Source organism: Cibotium barometz, chromosome 18 (assembly GCF_041138505.1).
Source record: "Cibotium barometz isolate CiBa-2024 chromosome 18, ASM4113850v1, whole genome shotgun sequence".
Classification (NCBI taxonomy): domain Eukaryota; kingdom Viridiplantae; phylum Streptophyta; class Polypodiopsida; order Cyatheales; family Cibotiaceae; genus Cibotium; species Cibotium barometz.
This window is the reverse complement of record NC_141063.1, coordinates 22574650-22597503: the sequence shown is the minus strand read 5'-3', so window position 1 is coordinate 22597503 and position 22854 is coordinate 22574650. Positions and strand designations below refer to the sequence as shown.

The window sequence follows — 22854 nt, the reverse complement described above, 5'->3', positions numbered from 1 at the left end:
AGGATTGAAAGTAAATTTTCGCAAGTCTAAGCTTTTGCCTCTGAAGGTCAAAGATTGGCACTCTCTTTTGTGGCCGGGCATGCTGATCTATTCAAATGAAATAGTACGACACTTGGGATATCCTTTGGCATTGTATACTTCTTCTACCAAACAGGTAGAATGGGTTATGCAACGTATTAGACAAAAGATACAATATTGGAAGTTGTCTACTTGGCCTTTGCATGTCAGGCTTCGTATTGTCCAATCTGTATTGATTGCTTACATACAGTTTTTCTTGCCACTCTTGCATTGGCCTAAACATCAGATTGACACCATGTCGAAAATTATGGAACATTTTTGGAGAACACATCATTGCAAGAAAGGGTTAAGATTGCTTTCTTTGGCAAAAATATGTTCTCCAAAGAAAAATGGGGGTTTGAATATTTTGAACATACATGTTCATGCTCTAGATGACCTCTAGAATTAAAACTTCCTGTTATGGAAACTGGCATTTCTCGACCTGGGAAGCTATATTTGGCAAGGTACAAGGATATATCCCTGGGTGTCCCTATACGTCTCATCTGCTCTCGGATTAGAAAATTATCACCAAACATGTCGTTTGGCGAGGGCCGTAGGGCATTACGAATTGAAAATCTACATTGAAGTGCCATATTCTCTCCTGCTTTGGCTGAAAAAGAACCTCGTAAAGCTTATTTTGTATCTCATAAGAATATAATCAGGATAGGAGACGTGATTGATGATCATGGTATGGTTCTTTCTTTTCCAAGTGCTGTAACAAGATTTCGCATTGGTTTGCACTATAGGTCTCTCTGGCATTAAATTCAGAATATGTTATCGTCAATATTCCCAATCCCTCCACTTCTTGAAGAAGAAAGGTACTTGGATTGGATGATCATGGGGGTCCCTTTGATGCAGATTACAGCCAAACATGTATATCTTAAAATGCAGCCTTCACCCTGGAATACTGATCACTGTAATGCTTTATGGCATTTACACAAATCTACAGCATGGTGGCGTAAGAGACTGCACAGTATTTGGAAAAGTAATCTTCCTCTCAAAGAAAGAGTTTTTATGTGGAGATGCCTTGTGGGGGTTCTGCCTATTGAAAGTTTTTCAGAAGCTAGGTCTATTGCATCGGCGATTTGCATAAGATGTCATCGTTTGGCTGAGATTCCTTATCATTTGCTGTGGGCTTGTCAACACTCAAACAATTTGATTAGACGGGTTTCTGAATGCTTAAGATTGCGCTATCCTTCCTATAAATTTGGAAGACAGTTCTGGTTGTTTGGAATTGTTCCATATACTCTCAGATCTTATGAAATCTTCTTCATGTGGGTCCGCTTCTGCCTTTTCTGGGAGATTTATAACTACAGAAATCAGATTATGTTCGCGAAGCCCTATTCAGATGTATTTGCAAAGTTCAAATTCGGGTTACGCCAGTCCTTGCAGTTTTCCTTTGACATGAAAGAGATACCTCGGGAAGTCTTACAACTTTCCTACAGTTGCTTTTAGAGCTTGATTGTGAGAGTTTGTATTTTGGCTTTCACATGTACAGTGAATGCCTGTTATTACCTTTGTATATGATCTTTATGGTGGGTTTTCCTCATTCTGAGGTTTCCCACTTGTAAATTAATATAAGAGATTTACAAAAAAAAGTGTGTGTGTGTGAAGAGGAAGAAGAAGAAGAAGAAGAAGATCATATTAACATGTGTTAGGTACCGAAATGACCTATTAGACACAATACATATCATAAAGACCATATTAGTCTTGACCTAAATTTGTTAGCCCGATTGTTAAACGGGCACACAAGTTTCTTTCTATGGGTCTGCAGTCACCATAGTCATGGATGGCTACCACAAATATGATAGGGCTCAACAAGTGCTAAGGTGTCCCACTAGGTATTGGGATGACATGTTCCTCCCTCTTGTAAGTGTCTCCTATCAACACCATGACTGACTTATAATGTGCAATGTCAACACCATGACTTACTTATAATGTGCGATGTCAACACAATGACTCTACTTACTCCTACTCTCAACTCACATTCATCCTTCCTCTTCCTACTCTAAAAGTGGTGTGCTTGCCCTTGGAGGTTTTGATATTGGTGCTCACTTACTAGTTTAGGTGCCTAAGTTTGTGAGCCTTTGACATATCAACTTTTGTGTAATGGTTAGACTCAAGGCTCGAGGCCAAAGGGTCAAGTCTCAAGGCTCGAGGCTAGAGGTCCAAGGCTAAAGGCTCGAGGCCAAAGGTCAAGTCTCAAGGCCCAACGCTAGAGGTTTGAGGCTCAAGGCGCAAGGCTCAAAAGGCTTAAGATTGCTTTCTGCAAATTACACATTAGTCACTTAGTTCTAGTCCAACGCTAGAGGTCTGAGGCTCAAGGCGCAAGGCTCAAAAGGCTTAAGATTGCTTTCTGCAAATTACACATTAGTCATTTTCTATGTCACTTAGTTCTAGTCCACAACGAAGGTGCTTCCTAGTGCCTAGTTCTCTCCAAGCTCTCAAAGTATGCGCAGTGGGAGGGGTTTCTCTCCCATTGGAACGCACATATCTTCTCTCAACTCCCACCCTTCTCTACTACTCTCTCACCTTGCTTCACCCTTACTCAAGGTGTGCTCTCAAGCTCACAAGCTCCAATCCCTTTCCATTGAGGCAATGATCAAAGTATGATTCAATAGCAATAAAAGCATACATTCTCCTAGTCTTCTACGAGGTCAAATGAGCACTTAAACTCAACTTCATCTCCCATCCTATTGTAGCAGGCATAGCGATCAAAGAAGCCAATCTTCATGTCCATGGGATAGACACCCCAATGTAAAAATTGTGGACTTGCAACTCTTAAGGGTCTCACTTCAACATTACAACGATCTCAATTGAGGCATTATAAGGCTACGATATTAGAAATGGTAGCCTAGGTAGGGCTCCACCCAATAAAGGAATAGGTAGGTTTTATTGATTAATAAGCAATTAACAACACTTGGTTAATTTAAGATCTCTCTTTTTTGCTTAACCAAGTTTCACACACCCCTATAGTTTTTTTTACAAAGAGGAAATTTTTAAAGTCTGATGGAGTACGGCTCCTACTTGGTAGGGTGGACAATGTACAACAATATCTTGAAGCCTTTGCCCTAGAATGTAGAGTATAGACATTCACGTTAAAAACTTGTTTGTTCTAAGCATGCTTGTTATGAGGAATCTTGCAGCACCAAGGACTAGTAGGAAGAGCTACATATAGTGATGCCAAAACCCTTGTAGACTATGCTTTACTAAACGAAGTGTTGCATTACCAACACTTAAAAAACTTTGCCTTTTATTTTCTTACTGCTAAATATCATTAGCTCTCCCTTGCACTCTTAGCCCAAAACTTTGCATCCCAACTAAGAAAAGGTACTCAACTAGTAACAAAACATCCATTGGCAAAATAACACAATGCTATTAGTTGACCCGACTGAGTACCCAACCTAGAAGAGTACCCATTGGCATGATAATACAATGCTATTGGTTGACCTGACTGAGTACCCAACCTAGAAGATTGCAACATAATCACCATTCAATGTAAAAAGCACTACTTTGCAAGTTGGTGGTTAGAGCATTCCTTCTCGGTACTAAGCCTTGGAAGGATTTTCTTCATGTACCATATTCTTAGTTGTGTCCCTAAGAGTAGTGGTGAGACTGGACGCACATCACACGATTTATTTTCTATGAGGAAGATTACTTATCCCCCACCCCCCCTCTCCAAAATCCTCCCCAATAGTTTCTTCCATCATTCGAGCTTGGAGTAGTAGGCGCATATTTTTACATCATAGGCCCCCAAGCTCAATAGATGAGCTTGACAGGCAACCCATTATGTGGAACGACAAAATAAATGCAGTATCCAAGCTGGGCATCTAAAATGTAGTAGTGATCTAGTGGTTGGGTATTGTTGTATCAATTTATGCAATTTGTCGCTGACTCCCTCTGAGATCTTAGAAAGATGTCTTGACAACTTTCAAAATTCTTCCAATTAAGTATTCTCGATGCGCATCTCTATGAAGCATGAGTAACCATCACTAGGGAAGGGTCAGCATACCAACGCTTCCCAAGGTGAGCCACTATCACTGGACAGACCACAGAGCCACGTGTGACCAATTGGACATCACATCTAGCCATCTACCATCCAGACTGAATGGAATAGAAGGCAATAGTCTCTTCCTCCTCTGGCTTTGGGAATCCCATCACTTGAAGGGGCACGCATGTCCTAGGAAAAACCCCAAACCACAAGTGGTGCCTATGACTATATGGTGGATGCCCTAACACATACCTACAGTAGGACCCCATTGGCTGGGAATGGACCGATACTAACCCCATGAGGAGCATACCTTTCTTTAGTTACACTGTGCTTAATGTCAGGTTGCTCATGCTTGGATATACCCAGAGAGTTTCCACTCTTAGGCCTCACTCGGAGACGTTCGACATTACTTCCCCGTATGTCTTTGCCAGAGGAGATTCTGGCAAAGACTCTGCCACTCATACAAGAGGAGCTAGAGATCCTAGAGGGAGCTATAATACTTCAAGAAAAAGGATCTCTATGTTCTTTTTTTTCCCAGAAAAGAAACACCTATTAAGTAAAATCAATCATACACAGGGATACCTCAAACCAAAAGGTAGGGAGATCTCAACCAATCCGGGTCACTATGCTGTCATAAAAGCCCCATAGGAGTGTAGGAGAAGAAAATACCTTAGTTCCACTGTCATAAATTTGTCGTGTTTTGGCTGCGCGACTCTAGGAGATCCCTGTATGCGGGTCCACGTGACCAAAAGAGTGTGAATAATGTCATTCCATACACTGCGTGATACCCTCGAAGGCCTGTGAGCATCTGGTCTTCCAGAAATGCCAGACCGTGATACTGGCAATAATCTCCCAGGTAGTGTCAATACTTAGCAAAGGTATGTGTTGTAACTGGGGGATATCTTGAAGCAAACATCTATGAGCTATGCCCCTACCGACAAGTATAACAGGATCTGCTCCCTTGCCCCAAAAAAAAGCTGCAGGCCAGGCCAAGTTTACCATGCAATAGCACCCGAAGTAATATAGTTGAGATCAATCCTCAATCAGGCACCCAGATCCTTTGTACTTCCATAGGCAAGGATACACTCTCTCGGATAGAGCTGGGCATCTAGAACAAGAGGGGTCCATGCCCAAAACAGATCTCCACTGGTTGGTGGGCAACCCACCGTGTAGAAACAACATGCAGTAGTGATGACTGCCTCACACAATTTCATTTTCCTGTGCACATTATCATTTACCTGCCTCCCGATGATATACCTCATTTGGCACATGAGAGACTACTGCATAATTGCATTAGCTCAACTAATACACAAAACTGAAAGAACAAAGCACTGAATCCACAACATCACAATGATTTCTCAAAATACAGCTAGCAATTGAGTGTTGCAGCTTGGAAAGTAGCTTCATCAATTTGAAAAACATTCCCGTTTTCTCTCATTTCTTGATTACAAGGTGATAAGCTGCTTAGCAACTGTGAAAATCAAAATATGATGATGCGTTCAGGGAACCTGAAGAGGCTTTATACCCCATATCTCATTAGCATACTGGTGGATTGTTCTATCACTGCTAAACATGAAAGATCCAGCTGTGTTCAAAATTGACATCTTTGTCCATCTCTGCAGGTTTAATGCAGCAATTAATCTCTCTCTCTCTCTCTCTCTCTCTCTCTCTCTCTCTCTCTCTCTCTCTCTCTCTCTCTCTGTGTGTGTGTGTGTCTGTGTGTGTGGATATGTGCTGGGCGCGTGTGTATGCAAGCGTGTGTGCGTGCATTTATCATGCTTTATTTGTATGCACAGTATTTAATTAAACAAACAACGGAAAAAATGCTACCAGCCAATGTTTCAAACAACAAAGCTGAGTGGGAGAGGTGCCAACGATTGACTAAGTTTGCTTAACACAGTGGAAGCCAGCTGATTAGAGTCTCTTCACGCCTAAGTATTGTTTGAATTTAGAGCTTCTCCATAACACAAAGGAATAGCTTGTTTTCTTAGAGATCAGCCAAAGGTGCCCAGTATTGCAAGAAATATGTTAACAATGATCAAGATTGAACCTGGATGATGCTGTAGTTTTACAGGCGAGACAAGTGATAAATGCTAAATTTTTAGAAGACTGGCTTTCTAAGAGACACTGTGAGGTTCCTAAAAAGTTGTAAACAATTTTGGATCATCATAATAATCAATGATATAGCTTGCAAACTCAGTCTATGTGAGCCGCATCGAAGCTTAGCCATAGCATTCCCCTTCCTGCAACCTGTCTAACATAAAAGGCTGTGAGTGTAAAATTCTGAATTATATTTTCCTGAGTAAGGTGAACTTCTCATATGCTTTGCTGGCTGCCTGAAAAAAGCTGAGGCTAGCAAGAGCTTACTAGATTTTAGCAATCTATAAGTAAATCTAAACTTGTATTTGTGACCTAACTTTTACAATTCATAGATTGATCTGCAAAATGATTTTCTTTTGTACAAAGGATGACAAGAGAGGTTAAAAGAAACAATTAAATTGCCTTCCAGAATATACCTCAATGTCTCTGTAAGCCTCGTCAACGCTGTCCTGGCACTCAATGTATGCAGGAAAGTCCTTTCCCACAAGGAAGTAGTCACCTTTTCCAAAACCTTCATTGCCTTCAAGTGAACCCAAAAGATCACTATAATCATAGTTTCCAAATGCTCCGCTCTTTATAAAATCTTTTGCTTCTTCAAATCTAGGGTCTGGTTCAAACTACATCAGCAAAAAAAATGCATATAAGGTCCTTTACTGGCAAAACAAAATGACACTCTTGCAAGTACAGCACTAACACAATAAGAAGACCTGACAAAGACTAAATACCACATACTATAGTTTTAAGGAAACTTAAGAGCATGTAACATTATGCTAATAGGCATTTTTATGCGCTTGCCACAAACAACGATCAGCTATAGAGATCAAAAGTTTCTTTACCCTTGTGAGTGGGCTTGAGAATGAGTTGTAACATCTTTCCCTGCGAATGTGTAGGTACGTGGTTCAATTCCTAGCATTTAAGTATAATTAATCTCTCCAAAACCAAGTTCTGCACTCATACCAATCCTTCAAATATCTATGAAATCAATGCCCCATCCTCATATAGTAATGTCAGGGCACACAGTAGCTCTTGAATGTATGGCCCCCTCTGTGAGGACTAGCCATGGCTGAGCAGACCGGGTACCCTGCAGTAGACATGGAATGCGTCCCAACCACCGCTACCAAGCTGAGAGCTTCCTACGCTCTCCATTTGCATGGACCGTTTTTCCTATTGAATAAATCCTCATTGGTTGTATAACTCACTAATGGGGTTCATTTATACTTTGGGCATGTGTATTTGCTTAGACTTATTGGTGTCACAGTAAACCTATTACTTCCAGTGTGAACCCAAAGTTTGGGGTGGGTCTAGGGTTTCATCTTTATGATAAAAATCATTCCATATGTCTTGGGACAGCAAACCCTAGCTGTATCTTTTGTTATGGCTCCAAAGGCCATAACCTGGCTAGCATAGTATTTAAGACTGGACTTAATTGCTAGGGGGGCCCTGGATAGGGATGCTACGGGTATTAATTGACTTATGGGCACTTATGGCATTATTTATCAGAGTAAGTCTGATATCCTGCTTTATTCATAGCCCAGCCCTATATAAGTGGGTTATAGGCTCATACATGCATATCCCTCACACGGAGGACTCCCTAAAGATCAAGACCCAAGCAAGGCCTTGGCCACACACTCAGATAGTGAGCCTGGTGGTATGGGATGCCAGGGTTTGGGCGATAAGCATGGTCACCATGTAGGTCTGGCCTCTACCTTGGCCGGATGGAGCTATGGTTGGGAGGTGAGTTGGTCAGATGACCACAGTCTTATGATGTCATTAGGGTGAGGTTGTTCCCAGTGCCCACAAAGAACTTAAAGAGACTTTGTATATCTTGCTATGTAATAAGTTATACAGTCGGCTTAGTTTTGTCAATAGTTTTGTCGGTTATTTCCAAACATAATTCTTAAGTAACTGGTCATTTAATACTTGGCTACTAAAGTGTTCATGAATTTGAACAGTCGACTGGACATAAGTTTAACATATCACGGTTTAAATCACCAAGAGAAGGCCTATGCCTAGTCAAACCAAGCACCTAGATTGGTGGATCCTTGTGGTATGGGACAGGGCTAGGGTCAGGACTTGTTTGAGGTTTCCATCTGTTTGCAAACTAAGTCTGGATGTTAACCATGAGTTTCCTAGATCATTGGTTAGAGAGCTTTGAGGATAAAAAAGAGAGAAGAACATGAATTACGCATTGCTTGGGCTTGGGCTTGGCATACATACAGATCTGTTCACATACCTTATCACCTCATTTAACCTTTACAAATGAACCTTAGTATATCAACCATTGAATGTTTCTAACACCTTAACCAATTGAGAATGCCCTAGGGATGACAAGTAAACGTTAACCTTCACTATCCTGGATTGTGCTTCTATTTGTGTACGGCCTCCCATCTCATCAGTTTGAGATTAACCATGGAAGCTCATTTCACACGTGCGGAGCTTACAGCCATCAATTGTATCAAATCAATAAAAAAAATTTGTTCTTCGTTTAGTTATTGTGCAATTTGATATTATGAAAGATCTGTTTCTTGTGAGTGTTCTCTGCAAACAATGCACGTTGTATCCTCTTACAAAATCAACCACCTTCTACAAGCCCAGCTACCTGAAGCCTGTAGTAAACTTTTCCTCTGCTAGCTTTATTCTATACATCGATAATCTTGCACAGTAAGCAATCATCCAACTTTTTTACATTGCCAAACTAAAGTCTTACACTTTTTTACCTTCCAAACTATTGTCTTACACATTGAGAGAAGTTACCTTTCCTTCTGCCCGCTCCTTCCTAAGACCAGCTATTTCATGGGCGTATGCACCAAAGAGAAAGAAATTCTCTTTTCCCACATCTTCTCGGATTTCAACATTTGCACCGTCAAGAGTTCCAATCAGCACACATCCGTTCATCGCGAACTTCATATTGCTTGTTCCACTGGCCTCCATACCGGCAGTGCTACAGACCAAAATAGCAAGCTATCAGATTTATGTAGGCCTGCAAAAACTTCAATAATAAAGGAAGAAGATAAAGCACTTACACAACATGATAATCTAATAAAACTGTACAAAAATCCGTGCTGACAACAGCCAGACTATGAACAACAAATGGCCATTTCAAACCAAGTCACCAGTAACCAATAGCCAAAGTTGATATTACTAGTTGCTAAAGAAAGCAGTTGCGAGAAGCTTCAGCACTCCATCTCGGCCAGAGAGACAGCAAAGTATCCGCTTCCCCAAGAGCTTGGTCCACGACACCAAGATTGGTGCACAGATCACTGAGACTTGGGACATCGTCACCTTCAGGCAGGGATCAGCTGCAGCCGATCGGTTCACTCTTGAAGAGGGCAGCCCAGGATAGACTCATCACGTTTGAAGAGTAAGAGCAGACCCCAGACAGGCCATGGCTGGAGGCACAACTGGAGACAGCCAGCACAGAGGTATGCTTGATTGAGGAGAGGGTGGAATTCAGGTACCATGCCCGTGCACCTTTTTGCACCCAGACAGGAGACAGGGTCATGCAGGATTTTTTCGAGATTACAGGTCCTTGCCACCGCCGAGAGGGGACCCGCAGGCTGAGTCATCCAAACGGTTCTATTGAGTCAGATCTATGCAGGCGTGGGCCATTGCCACAGACTTCTACAGACGCCGGTCCCCTCACCCCCAGAGAGAGAGAGAGAGAGAGAGAGAGAGAGAGAGAGAGAGAGTAGCAACACAATCTTAACATGGTTTGCCACGGTCTTCAGAACTTCTTGAGTTCACCCCTGTTGAGTGAGGAGCTGAGTGACGCTCTTCAGGCCTTGCCTTGCGGCAAGTGCCCCAGAGCCGACAGCCTGCCAGTTTCCCTCTTCCTTCATCACTGGGACCTCATGGAGGCTGGTTTTCAGGCCGCCTTCCAGGAGATCATGATCACTGGCCACATGCCAGAAGGGCTATTGGAAGGGCTCATTCACCTGAATCCCAAGGAGGGGTGTGACCCATAGTCACAGGGAATGGGCATTTTTAGACCTGAGAATGTTGGGGATGGCAGCATCTTCCCTTTCCCATTCCCGTCCCAGGTCACTCTATAGTCATAGGGAATGGTCATTCTCAATCTTTTCCATCCCCGTTCCCTGTCCCATGTGACTATGGTGTGACCATTTGGAGGTACGTCAGTGGCACCCCATCACCCTCCTTGGCAGTGCCTACAAAACCCTCACCAAGCCATTAGCCACTGCCTTTAGCTCACCAAGCCATTAGCCACTGCCTTTAGCCTCACCTCCCAGGATTTGATTCATGGCACATATACAAAACTCATCTAGGATAGGAGCATCTTGGACATAGCAACAGGAAACGGCCGTTTCAGTCCCTAGAAACGCGTTTCTCCATTTCAGGACCCCATCCGTTTCCATGGCCATTTCTCATTAGCCAAGTGATATTGTCACAAGAAACAGCCGTTTCTACCCCTAAAAACTCGTTTCCCCATTTCCATTACTCGAACGTTTCCTTTCCCATTTCTCGTTGCTGCTCCTAAATTTTGAGAAAGCCTACAACAGAGTGGATTGGGCTTTTTTCCTTGCGGGCACCATGTTCTCGTTTTTGGTGACTATGATCTTGGATAACATCTTCACCAACAGGAGGATATGGCAGTGCTGCTCCTAAATTTTGAGAAAGCCTACAACAGAGTGGATTGGGCTTTTTTCCTTGCGGGCACCATGTTTCCGATGGAATTCCTAGCAGGATGGATCCGGGGAGTCTTTGCACTTTATTCCGCTGCCCACAGTCACCATCCACATCCTTATTCAGGACCTCGCCATCGACTCAGCCATCTTCCCGATTGGGATCCTTCCCCTCCAGAGTGGTTAGGCTCCTTCACTCGCCATGATATCCCCTTAGCAGTCCCGGACCCCGGTTCAGACCCCGGTTCAAACGAGACGCCTGCTCTCATTTTCTCCCTTGGGGCCGTCTGAACCTCTCCCCCACTGAGGATTTCAGCGGCAAATCTCTCCAACGGGTGACGATTGTTTCCATGATCACCAGTTTCACACTGACCCTCCTAAGGTGTCCCAGGACAGACCTTGGCGACTCTGCTTCTAGGAGAGCCGACCTCTGCCAGTGGGACCTAGGCGAGTGGGAGGGACCCACCCCCTTTTCTTACCACACGGCGAGGATGGGTCAGAGGATCCAAATTGGCAATGGCAGCGGCAGCTCACTAGTCCTCTGGCGGCATCTCTCCCCCATTCCTCCGGAGATTTTTGGAAGTTCCTGCAGGACCGCTATCGGCAAAGGAAGACCACACTCTTCCTTTTGCAGTCAGCTCACTGCAGCCTTGCCATCTGCACTTGGTTGGCCATCAGAGGGCGGCCGGCACAATGTGTGCATTGTACCAATCCCATGGAGTCACAATGTCACTGCCTTTGGGACTGTCCCAAAGCGCGACAAGTTAGGCAGAGGATCCTTCGCATCTACATGACAGTGCGGACCGCTTTGCACACCATCACTTGGGGGGCAGTAGCCTGGGTGACTCAGACCGGCCTCGCCTCTCCTATGAGGAGGCAGGAGGACATGCTCACTCTTACTGCAGGATTGATACTGTATCCACTCCCGACAGATTGTCAAAGCCCTTCTCTCCGGAGACTAGACAGAGATGGGAGATCATCAGCAACACTGTTGCATGGTATATATTGTGGGCCCGTTGCAACAAGGCCATCAAGGGCACTCTCACCCCTTGTACCAAATCCATCTGTTCCATATAAACTGACATCATTCATACCCTCTGGGGCCAGTGGGCAGAAGCTTCAGGGAGGTTTGCATCGCATGTATAGATAGGGAGAGGCTTTTCTGCGCACATGTCGCCCGGATCCCTTTCTCTCTGATCGAGATGGTGAGATCACTTGGCATTACACTAATTTGTCTCATAGGCCGAGTTCCGTCTTTTGGAGGACGTTAATAAAATCTCTCTCTCTCTCTCTCTCTCTCTCTCTCTCTCTCTCTCTCTCTCTCTCTGCGGACCTCCGAGCCAGACGGAGACCGAGAGCACCAGGCTACCAGACTACATCAGAGGGAGATCACAGAGATACAGGCTCGACATCAACACTATATCCAGGAGCAGCTAGCTCACTTACACTCACACCCAGAGATCATGCTCTGAGGTATTTTTGCCTCACCATCGCCTATGTATCACATATTACACCCCCATTATGGTACTGGTTGGAGCTAGACAAATCTGCATTGCATTCTTGTATACCCTACGCATATAGGTTGCATACTCAGCCTCTAGCAGTAGTGCTCCATTCATCACACCCCCCCACTAGCTCAGCACTTTCATAGTTTATTTCATGTTCATTTTGTCCTTTTTTTTTCTGGACATCTAGAGGACATTGACAGTTGTACATTGATTTGTCTCATAGGTCGAGTTCGGCCTCTAGTAGACATTAATACAATTTTCTTTCTTTCTCTCTCTCTCTCTCTCCCTTTTTCCCCTCTATATGATGGAGGTTCCCACCAAGAGCAGCCAGCCATGGAGGGAATCACCCTCTCCAGTTCCTACTTTGCCTCTTTGGAGAGTTCGAAGCATGTACATTTTTTTTTTCCGAAAAAAATCCTTTCATTAGTTATAAAAAAACGCCCGCTGGGCTACAAAACCTCTCCTACTCGTAAGTAGGCAGAGCAGAGATCCAATCAAGGCAGCTAGGGAGACTCTCCCTAGGTGCAAAAAGGTACATATATCAGTACAAAAAACTGAGAGGCTATATCATACAATAGGAGGGGGGGAAATCCAAACAGGTGGCCTGTAGTGCCAGCAGGGGGTACCCGTGTGAAGGGTATAGAAGGGGCCGCTGCGCCAAGTGGTGTGAAAGGCCAGGCGCCGCAAGATCGCCGCATCCGCCGAGTCGCCCCGGATGCGGTCATACTGTCCTCCCAGGGTGTGAATCAGCTCCTGCCAAATCCCCCAAACAGTCTCTGCTGGTGGCTCCAGTCTCCCCTCAAAGGCCCTGAAACACCGGGCTCTCCAGGTGAACCAAATGGTGAGGCTGCTAAGAAGCTCCCATCGTAAATCAGCCGGCGGACGAGAAATCCGATGAAGGAACAAGGCGAGGCTGGCCCCTAATGAATCTGATGGCCTGGCTGTCTTGCTCCGTCTCGTATCCCAGAGCAGGCCCCGACGAAGTCGACCAAGCAGCGGCACCCCACGTATACATGCCCTCTGGAGAGAGGGGGGCCAAAATGCACAGCATCCTCAGCCAAATCTGCTGCGCCTGTGGACAATCCCACAGGCAGTGTCTCTGTGTCTCCCATGGGTGGCCGCATCGGACGCAAGCCGCCGGAAGACCACTGTAGACAAGCTAGGTGCCAACTGCAGAGCCCCTGTGGGCAACCAGCCCACTGGAAAGTCGAGATCCTGCGTGCCTGTCGACTAGCCCAGAGCCTGGTCCAAAAATCCTCCAGGAACTCCTGTGAGAGTCCCTGTAGCCGCCAATGCTCCGATGCAGCTGGAGAGACCATCCTCCTCGCAGTCAAAATATGCCTCCCCAACCGAACAGTGTACTGGAAAAAGGTGATCTCTGTGGCCTCGGGGGACGCATAAGGATCATGCCACTCGTACTCGCAAGGGTCCCACTGGAGCCGGGCCAAGGGGCGCGCAGCATATGCCCATATGCGCCAATCAGAGTCCACATCTGCAGCGTCTGGATCAATATGCCACTTCCGAGCAGCGGCAGCCACTAGCCGTATCCTCTGAAAGATGCACTCTGCAACCAAAGGCGACTCCGCCTCCACTCTCTGAAGTCTGCCCTCATCCTGGATCTCATAGTAGAGGCATCTACCATCCTCAGTGCAAGCTCTAACAGCAATCAGGATCTCCAACTGTGTAAAGGCTCCCATCCATCGTGGGGCCGCTGGCTCGAAAGGCGTGAACCACTCCTCAGTGAGTGCCTCCTGAATGTCATCCCTAATAATCAGCCCCCCTCTGAAGTGACTCGGCCTCTCCACCTGGATCTCCTCTCGGAGACTGCAGAAGGCCTGCCAGTCTCCAAAACTACGTGCTGGGCCTACCGCCAATGGTCCCCAGGCTAGACAAGGCCGAGAACCCAGCATATGACCCTGCTCTGTGCATACCGCGGGGCTCCAGATGAGCGGCTGTCTGGCCCGCTCCTCATCACAAGTAGGAGGTCTCTAAGAAAGCCCCGGTCTCAACAGCTCCAAAGCTCGCAGGATGCTCAAGGCAAATCTGTCCTCCCATCCTCTACTGAGGCCTATCCTCCTCATCTCTATGAAGATCCATCGTATCTCTGGTGCCCAAGTGTCCCCTGCTGGAGGAGCCCTAGCCTGCAATCACTGAAAAAGAAGCTCCTTCCAAGGCTCAGTGCCTGGAAGCAGCCCCCGAACAATAAGCTTCCCCAATAAGGCTCTGCTCTGATCAACTGGATCAATAATGCCCAAGCCCCCCTGGGCCAGCAGAAGAGTAATAAATGCCCAAGCAACCTTAGCCCGGGATGACTGTCCATCCCGCCCAGACCAAAGGAAGTTCCTGTTCAGCCTCTGTACCTGGCTGATGCAAGAGCTCGAGAAGATCCAGCAAGACGTGATGTACCACATGGTCGCTAAAAGCACCTGATTTGTCACCACCACCCTCCTAGCCAAGGATAGCCGAGCTGTACTCCAATACAAAAGCTTCTTCCAAATGCTCAGAAGAAGCGGGGTGATCTGGTGCTCATGTGACAAATCAAGTCCAATCTGGTAACCCAATTACCGCACTGCTGTGCCAGGAGGAATCCATCTAAAACCCGGGTCTGGGCTACATGCCGGAGCGGGAGCGCTACTGATCCAAAAGGCCACTGTCTTGCGCCAATTGATCAATGCTCCCGAAGCTGCACCAAACACCTGTAGCGACTGTGCCCTCTGAAGATTGGCCTCCTGGCCATGCAAAAACAATCCCGTGTCATCAGCAAACTCAGTGAAACCGGCCTCTGGTAGAAACCAAAGTGCAATAGAGTAGCAGTCACCCTTCCACTTGTAGTCCAGATATAAAAACAAATTTAATTGGAGCTTAGAGTGTCCCAAATCTAAAATGAAACCGACACCTATTGGCCCCAAAGCTTGGCGCCCCTTTCGGTATTTCTTTATTCAAATTCAAAAAGATGTAAAGCTGAGTACAACAAAACCAGCCAGGAGAATACACCTGTGTGTCCAATCTGGCAGCCCACAAGACCTCTTAGCACAGAGGATTCACACACAGATCTGTGTCCCACAACAGCAACACTCTGTGTTTCCCTCTGATCAGCCAAGACTATTCAGCAGGGCAGCCTTGAGCACACATCTGGCATATCCCAAGTACATGGTTCCACAATTCAGCATAAACATACATCCACTGTCCAATCTCTGTTTCCACCCTTTCAATCTGCCATACCCCTCCTCTCACAAGGGGCCAGATAACACAACTCTGCAGCAGACATAAGCCAATGGAAAGAAAGATAGATGGATGAGTTCAGAGCTTACCAAATCAGCACGTGGTTCTGCACTTGTGAGGCCAATCGTACCAATTTGTACTTGCAAGAAACTGTCTGTACTTTCCTCCGTGCAACCACTCGACTGATGGACCAAATATGCTCTGATAAAATCCCACATGCAGCTGGAGATGCGCCGCCTTACTGTTCAGAACTGAGAGGTCAACACCGGCCTGTACTTGTCCGTACAGGTCAGCAACACCTGACTGAACCTGTCCGTACAGAATTCTACGGACTGTATTGCAGTTGCTTGAATCCGCCTGCTGTACCCGACTGTACCAGCTGTACAGTTCTGCGCCTGCAATCAGTCGCCTTAATCAACTGTCATACAACCGACTATACCTGCTCCGGTCCGTACCCTTGTACCAGCTGTCCGTACGACTGTACCTGCAGAAGAGCCTGCAACACGTACTGTACCCGCCTTCAGCTTCTGTCAGCGCCGCCTGTACCTGCACCAACCGTACCCTATACGGGCAACCACGTGGACTGTACCTGCAGCTGTACGGGCATTTGTGTACGGAAAACAACAATCAAAAACCAGCAGCAACAACCATATGCAATCGACCAGCCTTCTCCTCTTCTCCACGCTTGCAAACTTGCACGACTCCCAAAAAGCTAGAGAGAGAGATGAGAGAGGCGTGCAACTCCAAAAGTGGAGTGGCCTCTCTCCAAAATTATCCTAGGGCCCAACTTTAATAAACATTAAAGTTCCCTAGGGGCCACTTAGGCCTAGGGGGCAACCCATGAATAAAACATTAAAATATTAATGTTTTTGGTCCCCCTTCACACTTGGAGATGTCTGATGGGGAGAATTAGGGTTATGTGGGAGACATACACAGAGAAGAACAAGGGAGAGAGAGAGAGAGAGAGAGAGAGAGAGTTGTGGGGATAAGTCAACTCATAAGGCATGAGTGTGTGACTCCCCTATCACACATGTATATTGCACTAGTACACATAGTGCACTTAGTACATTAAAAGTACTAAGTGTACTATGTACTATAACTTATGGGCTTGTACACACTATAAGGGTGGGCATTATGCCTTTACCCCAACAACCTCCCACTTAAAGGCAAAGTGCCCTTAAGTAAAGGAAAAGAAAAATCAGCATGTACATGATAATATACAAGGCCATATCAAGGCTGAAACTGGCCTCATCCAATGCCCATCGAGTGTCTGCAATGAGCAAACCGCTCCGGAGGCAAACTCTTTGTCAACAGATCAGCCGGGTTGTCATCCGTGTGAATCTTAACAAGCTGAATTTGCTTGTTCTCTATCACCTCTCTGATGAAGTGATACTTCACATCCACATGCTTCGTCTTTGCATGAAAGACAGGGTTCTTTGCCAACTGGATGGCACTCTGACTGTCACAATGCAACAATGGAATACCCCCTGTATAGCCCAAATCAACCACTAACCGAGATAGCCATAATGCCTCCTTGCAAGCCTCTGTGGCTGCAATATACTCGGCCTCTGTAGTAGATAAGGCTGTGCACTTCTGCATCCTGGATATCCATGACACAGCACCTCCTGTGAATGTAAACACATAACCGGTAGTAGACTTCCGGTTATCTGGATGACCGGCATAATCCGAATCCGTGTAACCATGCACTAATGCATCCTGTTTGCCAAAACATATGCACATATCCTGTGTGCCCTTCAGGTATCTCATGACACCTTTCACTGCTTCCCAATGCTTCTTGCCAGGGTTGGCCATGTATCTAGAAACCACTCCCACTGCAAATGCAATGTCCGGCCTAGTAGCAACCATGGCATACATGAGACTGCCACAAGCTGAAGCATACGGAATCTTGGCCATATCAGCCCTGTCTCTATCTGACTGTGGGCTGTCCATAGCACTGAGTTTCACATATGGAGGCAAAGGAGTACTAGTCTTCTTCCCCCCGTCCATATTGAACCTCTGCAAAACTTTGCCAATGTATTCCTTCTGAGACAAATACAACACATGCTGATTTCTGTCCCGAAGTATCCGCATACCCAAAATGTGATTTGCATCACCCAAATCCTTCATATCAAAGGTTTCATGCAGCCTCTTCTTCAAGGCATCCATCTCTTTACGAGATTTCCCGGCAATCAACATATCATCAACATACAAGATGAGGATCAATAGACTGCCATCCAAAGCTTTTTTGGTGTACAAGCAGTGATCTATGTCACTTCTCCTGAATTTCTGAGATTTCATGAATGTATCAAATTTATGATACCATTCTCTTGGTGCCTGTTTGAGCCCATAAAGACTCTTTTTCAGCTTGCATACAAGCTTCTCCTTTCCACTCACTGCATATCCCTCTGGCTGCTGCATATATATCTCCTCATGGAGATCACCGTGAAGAAAAGCAGTCTTCACATCCATCTGAATCAAGTCCAGATCATCATGCGCAACCAAAGCTAATACAGCTCTAAGTGTGGTCATTTTGACCACTGGAGAGAAGATCTCATCAAAGTCCACACCATATTCCTGCTTGAAGCCCTTAGCCACTAACCTGGCTTTGTATCTTGGCTTTGCATCTGGTGCAACTTTGAGCCTGTAAACCCACTTGCATGGCAAAACCTTCTTGCCTGCAGGCAAATGCACCAACTTCCAAGTTCGATTTTTATGCAGACAATCCATCTCTGACTTCATGGCACGCTCCCATAGAGCTTTGTCTGCCCTCTGTAAAGCCTCCTTATAACATGAGGGCTCCCCACAGTCAGTAAGCATCAAATAGTCAACCCCTGGAACAAACCTGTCAGGGACTCTGGAGGGTCTAGTGGACCTCCGTACCCAATGACCATCATTTGCAGGTTGCTGTCCAGCCTGCATATCACCCATTGGTGGCTCCTGTTCCATGCCATAAGGCTGAAAAATCATGCCCGGTATCTCCTCCAACTGTGGTATATCCATAGGGATATCTTCTGCCATCTCTGGCTGTCCATTTGGACCATTTTCAGCACCATTTAAGGGCTGGTTTTCCTGCTGTAATGGCTGATTTACAGCCCTTTGTTGTTGTCCATGATGTCCATCATCATCAAAGATGACTCTGCCAGGCTCTTGTTGCCTTGCAGGCTCCTTATACATGCATGTTTCATCAAAAATGACATCATTGCTGCGTATGATCTTTCTATTCACGGGATCCCAAAGTCTATACCCCATTTCACCTCTGTCACCATCCTAGGAATATGCATTTGTGAGACTTAGGATCAAGTTTGGTGCGCATTTCCCTGCGTATGTGCACGTACGCAACGCAACCAAACGCTCTCAAGTGCTTGTATGACGGAGGCTTCCCTGTCCATGCTTCTTCTGGCACTTTCCCACCAAGCCTCGTGTTAGGTGACCTGTTTATAAGGTGAACGGCTGTCATAACAGCTTCAGCCCAAAAACCATGAGGTAATGCAGCATGTGACAACATAGAACGGACCTTCTCCTGAATGGTCCTGTTCATCCTCTCTACTGTCCCGTTTTGTGGAGGATCATAAGGAGTAGAGAGCTCCCTCTTGATGCCTTTAGCATCACAAAAGTCCTGAAACTGTTTGGACCTGTACTCTCCACCATTGTCGGAACGCAAAGCCTTCAGTGTTTTGCCAGTTTGATTCTCAACAAGAGCAACAAACTTCTCAAACACTGAGAATGTATCACTCTTCAAACGAAGAGGATAAACCCACACCTTGCGTGTGGCATCATCTATAAAAGACACAAAATATTTTGCCCCTCCCAAAGAAAGCTGAGGCATCTCACATACATCTGTATGCACAAGCTCTAACTGAGCATCTTTCTGTCCAAGAGCTTTCTTGTGGGGGCACTGTAGTTGCCTACCATATATACAATGCTCACAAAACTGAAAACTTGAAAACTTTAGAGAAAGGCAAGTAACCCAAACGAGACAATTGCTCCATTCCCTTGACACTCATGTGTCCCAACCGGCTATGCCACATAGAAATTTCTGGTAGCTCGGTTGCATTTAAATTAGCATGGTGACAAACACCTGCATGCATAAAGTAAAGAGTGTCCACCTTAGAGCCTCTGGCAACAACCAGTGAGCCCTTACTAATTTTCCACTTTCCACTACCAAATGTGGTAACATAATCAGCATCATCAAGCTGTCCAGTAGAAAGCAGATTCTTCTTGATCTCAGGCACATGCCTGACATCATGGAGCATAAGCTGTGAGCCATCTGAAAACACAAGCCTCACATCACCTCTGCCAAGAATCTTGCATGCATGGTTATCACCCAAATAAACCACTCCTTCATTGCCAGCAGTGTACCTGACAAACAAGTCTCTGCAACCTGTGACATGAAAGGAGGCACCTGAATCAATGATCCATAAGTGCATACCATGACCACCTGTAAGAAGTGAATGGGCATCAAGTGAAGACGTAAAGAGGACCTCATCCTCACTGCCACCTGCATGTGACACATTGATTTCTTCAATCTTGACTCCACTTTTGCCCTTCGGCTTGGCTTCATCCTTGTCTTTGTCTTTGCCTTTTCCCTTTTCCTTTTGAACATTTTTCCATTTGTAGCATGGCTTTTTAATGTGTCCCTTTTTGCCACAATAATGGCATTCCAAATCCTTTTTGGAGCGAGACTTGCTCCTTCCCCGTTCTTGGCTTTTTCCCCTTTGTTGGGATCTCCCACGTGCATTCATTGCATTGGACTTTCCAACAGAGTTGTTTTTCCTGTTCATCTCTTCTTGAAGAAGAGCACCCTCAACATCTGCATATGACAGCATAGCATGCGAATTGCTAGTGGCTGTCCTGAATGTATCCCAACTCTTTGGCAAAGTGCATAACATAAAAGTGGCTTTGAACTCATCGTCCATTGCCAACTTTTGATTAATGACCTGGCTGACAATACCATTAAACTCATTTAGATGGGCTGTCATAGACGCCCCTTCCTTCATCTGAAGACCTATGAGTTTCTTCAACCAATACACTTTGCTTGAGGCACTTTGTTGGGCATACAAGTCCTGCAATCTCTGCCACATTCCCCAAGCTGTCTTCTCTTCACGAATGCTGAAAAGTAATGAGTCTGACACAGACAACATGATAGTAGATCTTGCCAGCTCATCCATATCTTAAGTAATGAGTCTGACACAGACAACATGATAGTAGATCTTGCCAGCTCATTCATATCTTCCCACTCTTCAGCAGTAAGAGAAGCGGGCATTACACCCCTTTCTTTGATAGGCTTGTGCTGCTTTTTCTGGAGCAACACATTGTAGCACTGGGTTTGCCAAATATCATAATTATGCGAGCCTTCAAGCTTCTTGATGTGAAGCAATGAAGAGCTCTCACCTGTGGTTGCCATAGCAAAATGCAACCTGTAAATGCCTGACTCCCTGCAAAATGTGCAAACACTGCTCCAAAAGCACACAAAGTGCTCACAGTTGTTCTCCCAAGCTTTATCTCCCACTGCGGAAGCACAAATGCAACTTTTCTCCCACTTTATGTGATGAAAACACCAAAATCTGGTTGCTGCAGATTTTGGACAGCACCTTAAATGTGCTCTTTTGCCCTTCCAAAGTACTGTACAACAGTACCAATTGCTCACAAATGATGTACCAAACCTGTACCGGCAAGTACAGCAGCTGAAATTGAACCTTTTGGTCACTCAAAACAGTGTACAGCCATGCCAAAACATGCACAAAGCTATGCCAAAACTGTACCGGCAGGTACAATAGCAATAAATGCTCTCCTGGCTGTCCAAATGAGTGAAAATCAGACTTTTACAGTCCCGTACACTGCATACAACAGTCCCGAATAGAAATTGGGCAAAAGCCCCTTGACTGCAAGCTGATTTTTGAGGATTCAAGGCATAAATGTCTTGCCTGCTGCTTTGCCAAGCTCAACAAGCATACAAACTTGAAAAGCCCCTTGATTTAAGATCAATTGCTGATCATACATGGTACATTGACGCACATGAAGGCATCTAGAGTGTTCACGATGCTTCCCCCTGGCCACATATACATCAAATACATGAAAGCCCCTTGATTTACAGGCACATTGAGTGCTTGTAAGGCATCAACACATTATCCACAGCATCAAACGCGATTGCTTGCATGCAAATCAACCAAATCGGCACAAAAGCCCCTTGATTTGCACTGCAATTTGCTGCAGTTTTGCCCAAATGTGCGATTTTTCACATCATACAGCATGTATGAGTGCTTAATTGCACAATTACATCAAAAGCCCCAAATTTCGACATCCAATTTCCTGCAAATTGATCCTGATTGTGACCAATGTCCTGTAATTTGATCCTGATTGTGACCAATGTCACCCAATTTTGCCAATTTTGCTCAAAAATTGAGCAATTCGGCGCCTGTATCTGCTCAATTAATGATTGCAACTGCTCAATTGCAAATCCCAAAAAAAAAATTTGAGGCAAATACCTTGATTTCTGATTTTCTGTTGCAGGAAAGGGTTGATGAATTTGGTGCTACTGCTGCTGCTGAGAGAGCTTATGGCTGCTCGTGCTATCTGCAGTGGGGCATCGACTGACAGCTGGCGATGGCTTACTGACAGTACTGCACCATGGCGCTTATGCGCTGCATAAGACTGGCCAGTGGCGGGAAGTGCTTCGACGCCAAGAGGCAGGTGCAGCTATCGCTATCGACCGTTCGCTAACGGACGCCCAATGTTCTTCGCTCGCCTCCCTTCGCTTAGCTGCTGAACTTCAGATGACGTGGTAGCCTTCGCTTCACGCCCGCCTGCTTGTTGACGTATTCGCCTAGCGCCTACACTTGCAGTCGACGACTCGGGTAGCGCCTAACACGCCTGCGTATGAAAAAGCGCAAAAAATGGCTGCCCGCCTGGGTTCCCTGTTGTGTCAACCCCTAGTCGACCAAAGCTGCCGCCTATTACGCCCAGCGTTTTTGCACGCCTTCGCTTGATTAGCTGCGCCTGACTCCTTGCTAGCTGAGAGCAGTTGTGTGGGGTTACGCCTTGTGGCCACCAACACTTTGCTGCTAGCCGGTGCCTGCTATCAAGGAGAAGAGGGAAGAGGGAGGGATCACTAAGCTCTGATACCAGTTGATGGGGAGAATTAGGGTTATGTGGGAGACATACACAGAGAAGAACAAGGGAGAGAGAGAGAGAGAGAGAGAGAGAGAGTTGTGGGGATAAGTCAACTCATAAGGCATGAGTGTGTGACTCCCCTATCACACATGTATATTGCACTAGTACACATAGTGCACTTAGTACATTAAAAGTACTAAGTGTACTATGTACTATAACTTATGGG

General features: G+C 45.7%; 1 protein-coding gene across 2 annotated transcripts in view; it reads right to left on the bottom strand.

Moving 5' to 3' along the window:
• Window positions 1-5380: 5380 nt before the first annotated feature.
• The window catches only part of LOC147629077 (alpha-1,4 glucan phosphorylase L isozyme, chloroplastic/amyloplastic-like), a 107318-nt gene continuing 89844 nt past the window's right edge, over window positions 5381-22854 (bottom strand). For both annotated transcript variants that reach the window (XM_086812321.1, XM_086812322.1), the window contains 3 exons: window positions 8903-9089; window positions 6565-6765; window positions 5381-5664 (listed from right to left, as the gene is read on the bottom strand). In XM_086812321.1, coding sequence (XP_086668447.1) covers window positions 5548-5664; window positions 6565-6765; window positions 8903-9089 — 505 coding nt within the window. In that variant the 3' untranslated portion in view covers window positions 5381-5547. The remainder of the gene's footprint in view (window positions 5665-6564; window positions 6766-8902; window positions 9090-22854) is intronic.